The 12,560-nt window shown below is 35.5% G+C and overlaps 1 protein-coding gene across 1 annotated transcript; it reads right to left on the bottom strand.

Annotated features, from left to right (window-relative positions):
* Positions 1-3,985: 3,985 nt before the first annotated feature.
* Positions 3,986-12,307, bottom strand: LOC139864958 (GDSL esterase/lipase At5g45670-like). The gene is made up of 5 exons (XM_071853514.1): positions 12,062-12,307; positions 5,731-5,855; positions 5,411-5,656; positions 4,310-4,547; positions 3,986-4,214 (listed from the first exon to the last, which is right to left on the bottom strand). The coding sequence occupies exons 1-5, from the start codon at positions 12,294-12,296 to the stop codon at positions 3,994-3,996; spliced, it is 1,065 nt and encodes a 354-aa protein (XP_071709615.1). The 5' UTR covers positions 12,297-12,307; the 3' UTR covers positions 3,986-3,993.
* Positions 12,308-12,560: the final 253 nt, after the last annotated feature.

The raw sequence follows: 12,560 nt of genomic DNA, 5'->3' as shown, positions 1-12,560 counted from the left end.
GTTAAAGTTTAGTTACCAGGGTGCTCAATCTTGTAGAATATTTTGATAAACGTTTCTGGATGAAACAACTGAAATCTTGTGATCCATCTTTATATACAGATTATGCGAAACATACAAACTATGAACTCACCAACCTTTGTGTTGACACTTGTTAGCATGTTTATTCTCAGGTTCCCTAGAAGTCTTCCGCTGTTTGCTATTATGATATACAAGCTATGTGCATGGAGTCTTACATGGCATATTTTTCAAGAAAACGTTGCATTCACCAAATCATCACCATGTACCTTATTTTGACTGCATTGTCAACGAAAGTACTATTGTAAACTATTATATACGGTGATTGTCTATATGTAGAAATCATCAGATGTCGAAAACCTTTGATTTAAATATACATTTATGGTGTGCCTTTTCAAAAGAATGCAATGTTTACAAAACGTATCATATAGAGGTCAAATACCTCGCAATGAAATCAATGAATGGCGTGTTCGTCAATATGGATTTGGAGCGATCGTCACAAAGTTTCACAAATTGAGAAAAATGGATAAAAATATCCAGAACATGACATATATAGGTGGGTTTTAACCCATACCCCATAACACACGGGTATTTAACAGTTTTCAGCAATATAAAACTCCTAGTTAGGCAGCCATAACGGAGTCCAAATTAAATAAATAAACCTGTTCTGTGACCCTTGTCACGAACTGGTCTCAACTAAACAGTCGAATAATCATAAACACATAGTTAATTAAATCACTAATTGACACCATACAAGAATAATTTGGTCATTTCCACCTAGGCCCGATCTTAGGGTGTTACACAAGCTCCAAATAAAAACGCTTTGCGAAGCAAAATCTTGCACCGCGAGAAACAACTATAAAGCGGTGGTAAAAATCTCATCCAAATCCAGCCTTGTTTAATGCACGAAAAATAAACCACTTTAGGAAATCTTCCACTTCCATCGGTTATTTGTGTCACACAAAATCATATCTTAAATTTCAGACCATAATGAAATTAGAGAGGCTTCATTCCTACTTCCAAGCTTGTCGCGAACCCAACTCCAACTCCACACCCCGTTAACAAATCTATATGCCACTTTGCAATTAGGATCTGTAGCTCAATGGAACAAGCGATTAAATCTATTGGCAAGAATGTCACCGTTATGTCAACAATCGATCCAAACGCTAACCTCCTTAAAATAACATACATTCTTACGAAGAGTAGATAACGGGATAATATTTCAATCATGAAGCTCTATAATCGATCCAACAATATTTAACCGGACCCGGAATACAGTATATTGATTGACCGAAGCCACCATCATCACCATGAACCGATTTTATGATCGAAACCCATAGAGACTTTGGACTATAAACGAACATCCATATCCACTTTTGAATGAAAAGCATATTAAAAGCCATAAGACTCTCGATCTTTAAACCACCTCTCTCCCCAGAGGCTAATACATTCTCTAATTTAATTCACACGATCTTGTGATTATCAAACCCTTCACCCAAGAAAAAAATATCATAGTTTTCAAGAATCTTGAGAACTAACGACATATAATTCGTAAAGCCAATATATAATTCATGTTGCGAGTTTTTTTTCTCGAAACTGACTAATAAGAATACTCCAAGAACCAATATAATTCATGTTATTCCCAAAGTAAAATCAAAATATTGAATCAAGTCCATACTTGGGATGCAATTTATACTAGCAGCTAGACCTCTAAATTTCGAAAAGTCACGTCTTTTGATTCTCAGCTCAGATTTATTTACTATTTTTTTCTATATCGTGTATTTTTTTTCTTTGTGACCTTAGGTAGATGGTTTTGGGTATTTACAAGCAACACTTGTGTTTCCTATTTTGGGCTGTTGCAAGTTCGTGAACAAAAAAAATGGTTATGGCCGAAAAAGTTTCATTCACGGCCTACAATTTGTGGTGACGTTCTGAACCTTCTCGTTCATGACTTGAAATGATGCATTCGCAAGGTTCTCAGAACCCTTTGCGTTTTGCGAAAGTTTTATTTTCAATTATATTTATATAAGGGCATATCGTTGCAGTTCAAAAAAATGGTCGTTTTGATTGGTAACCTTACTTTTTTTTCACTATTTACCCTATTATTATATTATAATGTATGTGTGTCTATATATATATACATATATAGGGTCATAATCAAGAGGGAAGCACTTTTTTGGGGAAGGGGGAAGCAAATTATTATTATTTTTTTCTTTTTTTAAAAAAACTTTGTTCACGAACATTATAGATTAGATAAAAATATGAACATTTAAAAAAGACACTTTGTGATGAATGTCATTATTTTGGCGGGAAAACGCTCGAATAAAAAAATTAAAACATTCAATGCATTGAATGTTTTGCTGCTGAGTTTATTTGCATCGTTTTGTTTTCATCTTGTGTGAAGTGTTTTTTTCGAATTTAGCCGATTTAGAGTTTAGGGTTTAGGGTTTTGGATTTTCGACCCTCAACCCAAAACTCTAAACCCTAAACCCTAAACTTTAAACCGTTCGTGTTAAAATATTCAATCTAAACCCTAATTTCTAAACCCTAAACCATAATTTCTAAACCCAAAACCCTAATTTCTAAACCCTAATTTATAACCCCCTAATTTCTAACCCCTTAAAAAAAACTCAGCAGCAAAACATTCAATGCACTGAATGTTTTTATTTTTTTCTTCGAGCGTTTTTTGGCCAAAATAATGACATTCATCACAAAGTGTCTTTTTTAAATGTTCATATTTCCATCTAATCTATAATGTTCGTGAACAAAGTTTTTTCAAAAAACGAAATAAAATTACTTCCTCCACTTCCCCTCAAAAAAAGTGATTCCCTCTTGATTAATATATATATATATATATATATATATATATATATATATATATATATATATATATATATATATATATATATATATATTAGGATTCCTAAAAAGGTACTAAAATGGTACGAAGTACTTTATAAAAAATTTCACTTAAAAGGACCCTCAAGAAAAGGGTTTCATGACTTCATCTAAGGCGACTGTAAAAGTCTCGAAACTTAAAATAGGTCATAAAATTGCAAATAAAATTATAAAAACAATTTTGTGGTCAAATGATAAGTCTAATTACAATACAAATAGAGGCCTAATAAAAACATATTAGGACCTTTTTATACGTAATATCTCAACATTTAATATTTTTGTACAAATAATCCTAAAATATTATATTTTAGATATTATTCATACTACTTTAGTACCAAGAAAATGGTCATAATATAGATATACTACTTTAGTATCAAAAAAGGTCTTAATAGGTTGATATATTATTTAAGTATTACATAAAGATTTCTAATAAAGATATCATGTCATGGTAACTACTAAGATGCATGGTACGTAAGACCATCCCTTATGGGCGTTTGAATTGCTCGTCAAATCATGTGGCTAACTTTTAACGCATTTGACGCTTGTTATGCAGCTTCATATTTTACACCTACAAGGCATTAGTTACGAATCCGACGGGCACAACAAGGAGGCGTTGGTTACGAATCCAACGAGCACAATAAGGAGGCGTTAGATTCTTTCATCCGATCACAATTTATCATTTTTATTTATATATTATAAATTTATTTTATTTCCACTCAACTTCCAAAATTATTTCATCAAATCACTTAAAACTTTTCACTTGAATTTAACGCTCACCATAACACACCCTTCAAATTTAACACTATTACGTCACAGTAAGATTCTTCCCTCTCTTTCAAAATGTGCATAATTTAACTCTACATCACCGCTAAAAACCATCTTGGTAACAAGTGATGCAAGTAAAATCATTATTAATATTTCTTATTTATGCATACAAATACAACAATATACATAACAATAACAAAAAAAATAATAAAAATAGAGATAAGAGTACATATTATGCAGGCGATCAAGCTCTTTATTCAGGCGATCCAAATCTTTATTTAGGCAATCATATCTTTATTCAGGCGATCCAAATGTTTATTTTAGTCTAGCCAAAAGACTAATATCGTATGGAGATGCATCATTTGGGGACACAGCAATGTATGACCTTGTCGCAATGACCAAGTTTGCAGTTTCCGTAGGATGAAAAGCATCATAGAAAACGGACAAACCCCGATTAGGGCAAGGGATTGAGTTCGGAACGCATAGTCCATCTTGCCCTACTTGACAACAAGGAGCATTATTTGGTACTGCTACACCTGCAAAATCCAAAGAAATTATTTCTATAAACTAACAAACAATCAAACGTGAAACAACCAAAAATATTCAACTAGTTAGTGCTAGCTAGCTTTACCTCCTTGTGGTGCTGATATACTAGTAAGGTTAACGAAAGTGAATCTTGAATGAGAGTATTTTTTGTTGAACTCCTTAACGAGAAATTTAAGTTTGTCGTTAAATATATTAACCGCGTCATTAATCCATTCAACACATGGCTTTCCATTTTTGCCAAATGAGGCTATTTCAGCTGGTGTACACCCAATCTGACCGAGACCAAATACGACAATCTTTCTAGCTCCCAAATTGTATAATGTCTGTCATACAAAAGTTTAGAGTTATAATTTCAACAACGAAGCGTATGTTTGGCAACAACCATAATCAATGATATAAAAAACCTTTATTACTCCTGATTAATCCCTGATTACTCCTTTTTAAGAGCAAGTCCGTTATAAATTTCTAAACTTCGTTTAGTAAATCGGTAACGCCAGTTAATTGGTCAAAATCAACGTTGTTGATCAAATTCGATCGAAGTCAAAATTGATCAACATTTTAACATAAATTTAAACTAGAATTTTAGAGTTTTTGAACAAATGAACGACAATTATGTTAAAATTTATGTTTATGTTTATGATTTTTCTTCTATACTTACACATATAAATTTGAAATTTAATATTTAAATGTATAAAAATACAATCCGATTAATCTCCGAATTTTCGATTACTCCTTTCAAAGTCCCAACCGATTAATCCGCAAATTCATAGCGGATTTTACAACCTTGGGTATATTGTTCACTCCATTAACGAATTCAAGAAGCTCTTTGAATTAGCTTATATGTAAGGAGGCGTATATTTTCAATCATCTTCTCTTATGTTGCCAAACAAGACTTCTATTTTCACAAGAGCAAAATTTTATAAAACAAGGAATCACCTCAAAATTATTCCTTTTTAAGTTTGAAACAGCACACACACACTCTTTTTATCCATGACAGCACCGAAACTCACAACCTCATGATTTATGAGTTCCCTTAATACCGCTAGGCTAAAAGTCAAATTACTTGACACCGAACATACCCAAATTGTAAAACATGTAACCATAAATATTGCTTAAAATTTACAGCAACGTTTTATCATACTACCATTGAAATAACCACGCACACTAAATGTGTTAGTTTGTGTACCTTTAGTTGTTGCGAATATTGTTGCACGAGGACCTCGGCATATTGTTCAGAGTTATAAATGTTGCTGGTCGGGTATATACTAGGTATAAGGTAATTGTTGATGTAGTCGTTGCTTCCCATATTTGTTAAGTAAATGCATTTTTTTAGGTATTTCTTTGTAAATGTACTGTTGCTTTGTAAGGTTGAAAGTCGCGATAGTACAGTTTTGTGATTGAGTAATTGTCTATCCATGCTGATGCGATCACCCTGCAACAAAGTAATTACATGACCAAATGAAATAAAAGTTATGATCAAATCTAAGGTTTCAAAAGATAAAATACCACATGACGCCCGGTTTCTTCTCGAATACCAGCACCACCACTACCGTAGTTTACGCCTTTGCTAATCTCTTGGTTAGTTGCAGCAGCATAAGGTGGAATGAACTTAGTGAAGCCTAGAAGTTGACCTAAAAAGGTTTGTTGATGTGCATCAATACTTTTGGACTGCTATAATTAATACTTTCTCCGTCATAGTTAAAGTGTTCACTTAAAGAGATAAAATTGCGTGGTTGGTCCTTAAATTTTGTTCAAAATCGTAAGTTTGAGACTACGGTCTTTTTTGATGTGGATGTCCCGGACGTTTGCCCGAGTTAACCGGTTGCTTTATGAATCTAACGTGTTGGAAGCTTCGACGAGCCCAACACACCCACTATAGAGGACCTAGACTATACTAGACTCACTACACCAACACTTTGACGTTGGTTAGCCTTTAATTTTATAAATCCTTAGTGCACAATGTACTTAGGCGACAGTGTCGACCATATATCTTTAAGCGGTATAACCGACCATGTATTACTTAGGCGGCAGAGCCGACCATATAATAAGAACAACAAAAGTGCACTAAGAACTTAAACACAAACTAAGGCTTGATCGGGAAACTTAATAAAAACACTTATATTAAATTACAATTACAATATTACTTACAAGCTTTCTCTTCTCTACTTTCGCTAACTCACACTCTTCTTCTCTTCTTCACAACTCACTTCTTATTTCACTCTCACAACTTTCACACCTTACACAAATGAAACACCCACCCATATTTATACTACTCCATGGAAGTTTCTAGAAACTAGATATTTCCATGGATATATATAAATATCTAGATATTTTTATACATATAAATATCTAGATATTTCTTACACACATAAATATCTAGATTTTTCCTTACATTTTAATATCTAGATATTTTTCATATACATATTAATATCTAGATATTTTACCCATATACATTAACTAATTCCATATTATTCTAAATTTGCATTGTATTTTAACACTCCCCCTCAATGCAAATTTTCTTCCAACGATGTCTTGCAGACCATTCCAAGTGCTTCTCTGAATTTTGTAAACTTCGGTTTACTTAGGCTCTTGGTGAATATATCTGCAACCTGTTCATCTGTCTTTGTTGGCACCATCTTGATCTCCCCTTCAAGGACCTTCTCGCGAACATAGTGATAGTGTACTTCTATATGTTTTGTTCTTGCGTGAAAGACTGGATTCTCTGCTAGACGTATAGCTGATAAGTTATCGCAGAAAAGCTTTACTTGATAATCTGTTGATTGATGAAGATCTTCCATTAGCTGCTTCAACCAAGTAATTTCTTGTGTTGCTGATGCTGCCGATCGATATTCTGCTTCGGCGCTTGATAAGGATACAGTTGGTTGTCTCTTGCTGCACCATGATATTACTCCCGATCCAAGACTAAACATGTATCCAGTTGTTGACCGTCATGTATCATAGTCTCCAGCGTAATCAGCGTCACAATATCCAGTCACGTGACATTCTTTTGTTTTCTTGTATAAAATACCAAAGTTAATAGTGCCTTTAACATACCTTAAGATGCATCGTACAACATCAAGGTGAGGCTTCTTCGGATTGCTCATGTATCGACTAACCACTCCAACTGCATAAGATATATCTGGTCGGCTTATTGTTAGATAAATAAGACTTCCGACCATCTTTCGATACATGGTAACATCTTGAAGACTTTTTCCTTCATCTGCTCGTAGTTTTGTATTCGGATCCATCGGAGTTGAGATAGGTTTGCAATTAAGCATTCCGTACTTTTGTAAAAGATCTCGCGCATATTTCTGTTGTCCCAGAAATAATCCTTCTCTTTTTTGCTCTATTTCGAGTCCAAGAAAATATTTGAGTTCTCCAAGCTCCTTCATATGAAATCTGATAGACAGATTCTCTCTTGTTCTTTGGATCTCCTCATAGTGATCTCCCGTGATGATTAAGTCATCCACATATACTAGCACTATGGCTAGTTTTCCTTGATCTTGCTTCACAAATAAACTAGAATCTGAAGGAGCAACTGTGAAACCACTTTGTACTAAGAACTCGCCAATCTTCCCGTACCAAGCTCTTGGAGCCTGCTTTAAGCCGTATAGTGCTTTTTTTAATTTGCAGACATGGTCAGGATGGAACTTGTTCTCAAATCCTATTGGTTGCTCCATATAAATTTCTTTGTCAAGTTCTCCATGTAAGAAAGCGTTCTTGACATCCATTTGCCACAGCTTCCAAGATTTGCTTGCGGCTAAAGCTAGTAGAGCTCGAATTGTTGTGATCTTCGCCACTGGACTAAACGTTTCTTCATAATCCAGCCCATATTGTTGAGAAAAACCTCTAGCAACAAGTCGAGCTTTATACCTTTCAATGGAGCCATCTGATCGAGTCTTCACCTTGTAAACCCATTTACAAGATATTGGTTTTACATCCTTTGGCTTTGGAACTAAACTCCATGTCTGGTTTTCTTTTAGTGCATTAATTTCTTCTTCCATTGCTTTCCGCCATTCTTGACTTTGTGCTGCTTCTTCATAAGTGGAAGGCTCAATAGGTATTGATTCATCCACATGAGCAGCATTGGCATACCTCGGATTAGGTTGCCTCGGCCTTGTTGATCTCCGTAATTCTTGCACATGCTCCTCGGCATCCATTTGGCTTGGACGAACCTCTTCGGATGTAGATTGATGTACCCCAGTTTTCCATGGACTCGTTTCCTTAGAGTACGATCCATCTCCTTCTTTAATTGGATCCGATATGTGCTCTTTATGTTCTTCTTTCTCTTCTGGAACTTCTTCTAATCCATGAGATTCTGGAAGCTCTATCTTTTGAGGTGACCACCATGAAGAAGCTTCATCAAATACCACATTTCTTGATGTATGACACTTTTCAGTATTTGGATCACAACATCTCCATCCTTTTCTTGATTCATCATAACCGACAAAAATGCATCGAATTGCCTTCTTATCAAATTTGCTTCGTAGATGATCTGGTACGAAGACGTAGCATACACATCCAAAAACCTTGAGATGGTTGACGGTTGGCTTGATCTTCCATAATCTTTCATATGGTGAAATATATCCCAACTTTGTTTGTGGGAGTCTGTTAATCACGTATGAAGCCGTCCTCATACATTCGGCCCAAAATCTTCCTGGTACATTCTTACCATGAAGCATACTTCGACAGGTTTCAGCAAGATGATGATTCTTACGTTCTGCCACTCCATTCTGTTGTGGAGTATTAGGGCAAGTTAATTGCCTTCTGATCTTGTGCTTCTCAAGATAGATATTGAACTCGGTTGATAAATATTCTCCTCCATTATCTGCGCGTAAGCATCGAATCTTAGTATTGAGCTCACTTTCTACCTTGTTCTTGAACTCTTTAAACTTCAGAAAAGTCTCCGACTTCTCCTTCATGAAGTAAACTCACACATATCTTGAGAAGTCATCAATGAATGTCACCATATATTTCATACCTCCAAGTGATGTTTGTTTCATTGGGCCGAAGACATCTGAGTGTATTAGCTCTAGTGGTGTCTTGGACTGATGCGCTGACTCCTTGAATGGCAATTGGTGAGCTTTGCCAAATTGACATCCAGTACATATTGTATCTGTTCGGATATCAATTTGAGGAAGCCCATTTACTATGCGTTTCACCATCATCTCCTTTAACTTATTGTATCCCACATGTCCAAGACGTTCATGCCAAAGATCAGCCGTCTCATTCTTTCGAGTCTTATCCACATATGCTGTTTCAGCAGATAGTACATAGACCGACTCTATTCTTCTTCCTTGCATAATTGGATTGCCAACCACCTTCACTCTCTTGAATACGGACACATCTTTTGGTCCAAAGAGCACATAGTTCCCTTCTGCTGTCAATTGTGGTACTGACAGTAAATTCTTCTTTAGGCCAGGGACAAGATACACCTTCTCGAGTTGGAGCTTATAAGAGTCGCCTTCATTTGTAATTATTGTCTTTCCAATGTGAGAAATAGACAACCTTGAATTGTCGGCTGTCAACACGACTCTCTTTCCTTTGTAATCCTCCATTTCTTGCAGCTTCGTCTCATCATTGGTCATATGATTTGAGCACCCAGAATCAATGATCCAATCATCTTTGTAGTTTATTTTTGACTTTAAGGTTGCTGCAAGAGCTTGATCATCCATGTCAGCTTCAATGGAGAGTCCTGCTTCTGCATCCCATGTTTCCTCATTAATGGTTGCTTCGAATGTGACCTCTTTCTTCTCATCTCTTGCGGCGGCCACATTTCCTTCGAAAGTTCGCCTTCTGGGGAATCTACATTCTCGAGCAAAATGACCCTTCTTGCCACAATTGAAGAATTCACCATTCTTTCTCTTATCATTTTCCCCGTATTGTTGGTGATGATCTCTTCTTTGTTGAGCTCCCCCCGAAGCGTTGCCTTTTGATTTTGGGTGACCTTTCCACCCATATGTCTTACTTTCTTTTATCGCCTCTTGTCTTCGAGATGTTGCTTTCTTCTTATTAGTGAAGAGTGCATCTTCTCCGTCTTTTATGGTTACTTCATTCATCTGCTTGGCTAATGCCTCTTGATTAGCCAATAAATTCTCCAGCTCTATTAATGATGGTTGAGTAGGCCATCCTCTCACAGCGGCTATAAATCCATTATACTCGGATCTTAAGCCATGGATGATAATTCTCTTCATCCTTGCATCACTCACTTTCTCTTCAGGAGCAAGTTGAGATATCTCACGACAAATAGATTTCACCTTGGTGAAATACTGAGAAATAGATAGACTTCCTTGTGAGATACCTGCGAGCTCATTTTCCAAGAGCTGGAGGCGTGCTTCATTCTTCTTTGAAAATAACTTTTCAAAAGTTTCCCAAGCTGCCTTTGGTGTTTTCTCGTCACGGATGTGCTCCAATAGATCCTCCTCGATTGTAGTCTTCAGTATAAATAAAGCCTTCCCAGCCTTGATGTTTCATTTTCTCAAGGCTTCGGCATTTTCTTTCGGTGGAGGCGTTGTGTCACTGCCAGCAACTATTTCCCATAAATCCTGTCCTTGTAAGTAGGATTCTATACAAGTCCGCCAATAACCATAGTTGTGGTTATTGAGACTCTTGATTCCACTTCTCATACTTGCAAGATCTGTCATCATGACGTCCAACGTCCAATAAGCTTGGTCCCTGACCGATGAGCTTTCACAGTTCCTAACTGTGCTCCGACAGAATCTCCCTTAGAGCCTTGGTGAAAACAAGCCGATGTAAACGTCCAACGTTTACCGATTTCCTCCACTAGAAATGATCCCGAACTACCCGCTCTGATACCAATTGTTGGAAGCTTCGACGAGCCCAACACACCCACTATAGAGGACCTAGACTATACTAGACTCACTACACCAACACTTTGACGTTGGTTAGCCTTTAATTTTATAAATCCTTAGTGCACAATGTACTTAGGCGACAGTGTCGACCATATATCTTTAGGCGGTATAACCGACCATGTATTACTTAGGCGGCAGAGCCGACCATATAATAAGAACAACAAAAGTACACTAAGAACTTAAACACAAACTAAGGCTTGATCGGGAAACTTAATAAAAACACTTATATTAAATTACGATTACAATATTACTTACAAGCTTTCTCTTCTCTACTTTCGCTAACTCACACTCTTCTTCTCTTCTTCACAACTCACTTCTTATTTCACTCTCACAACTTTCACACCTTACACAAATGAAACACCCACCTATATTTATACTACTCTATGGAAGTTTCTAGAAACTAGATATTTCCATGGATATATATAAATATCTAGATATTTTTATACATATAAATATTTAGATATTTCTTACACACATAAATATCTAGATTTTTCCTTACATTTTAATATCTAGATATTTTTCATATACATATTAATATCTAGATATTTTACCCATATACATTAACTAATTCCATATTATTCTAAATTTGCATTGTATTTTAACATAACGATCACTAAATATTTTCGTTATAATCAATCATGTGTGGTGTCTCGCATATGTGAGGGTAGTTTTGCCTTTGCCACTCCCTAATAATTTTGATTTGTCTGAGGAAGAAATTGACATTACTTATTTTAGGGATGTGGATATTTTAAAACGAGGCGTATGGAGTATTAACTTTGGCTATAACAAATACAAAGTAAATAGTTGTCAAATTGTGATGTTTATTGTTGTGTATAATTAGTATAATTAGTGATATAGGATCTCACTTTTTGATGGTGTAGAAATCACCACCCTAATATACTATTAATTCAGTAATAACAATTATAAGGTCAATGGTAAAATAGGTAATTAAAGAGAATATATACCAATGATGTCTGCGGCGGTTCGACCATTAGTGAATCTTCCGGTGGCGCCTAGTGGAAAATCAATCCCGTAAGGTAGGTAATTAGCTTTAGCTGACGTGTTTAGCCCATTATTATTACCGCTATCAACCAATGAGTCTCCAAATATGAAGTAACATGGGACTTGTGGTTTACGCGCAGCTACAAATATTAGGACCTGCAATAACAATATAACCAACAACGTGAGCTGACGAATCATGCTTGTTTGATTGTTAGTCTAAGAGGGTTATTATGAAATCTAATTGTAAGTAATGCAGTCATACTACTTATAGAAATTAAGAGAGAATGAGAGGTTGGCAAGTTGGAATTCTTTCTGTTTTATTATAGGTTAGAGGTAAGCAAATGGGAATCAAATCAAATTAGAAATTAAAGTCAACTAACATCAATGATTTGCTTAATGATTAAATAGCATTTTGAAAAATTACATGTGGCGTTGTTGAAACAATCACTATGTTGTTTATTA

Source organism: Rutidosis leptorrhynchoides, chromosome 8 (genome assembly GCF_046630445.1).
Source record: "Rutidosis leptorrhynchoides isolate AG116_Rl617_1_P2 chromosome 8, CSIRO_AGI_Rlap_v1, whole genome shotgun sequence".
In the NCBI taxonomy this organism is placed as follows: domain Eukaryota; kingdom Viridiplantae; phylum Streptophyta; class Magnoliopsida; order Asterales; family Asteraceae; genus Rutidosis; species Rutidosis leptorrhynchoides.
This window is presented reverse-complemented; position numbering and strand designations above follow the sequence as displayed.

What these genes read in the sequence shown, in the direction of transcription:
- LOC139864958 (XM_071853514.1), bottom strand. Translation starts at nt 12,296, where the DNA reads ATGATTCGTCAGCTCACGTTGTTGGTTATATTGTTATTGCAGGTCCTA. An exon ending in AACCGCCGCAGACATCATTG is followed by an intron (nt 5,856 to 12,061) that starts GTATATATTCTC and finishes AAACCTTTTTAG; the next exon opens with GTCAACTTCTAGGCTTCACT. An exon ending in AATATTCGCAACAACTAAAG is followed by an intron (nt 4,548 to 5,410) that starts GTACACAAACTA and finishes TTTGTATGACAG; the next exon opens with ACATTATACAATTTGGGAGC.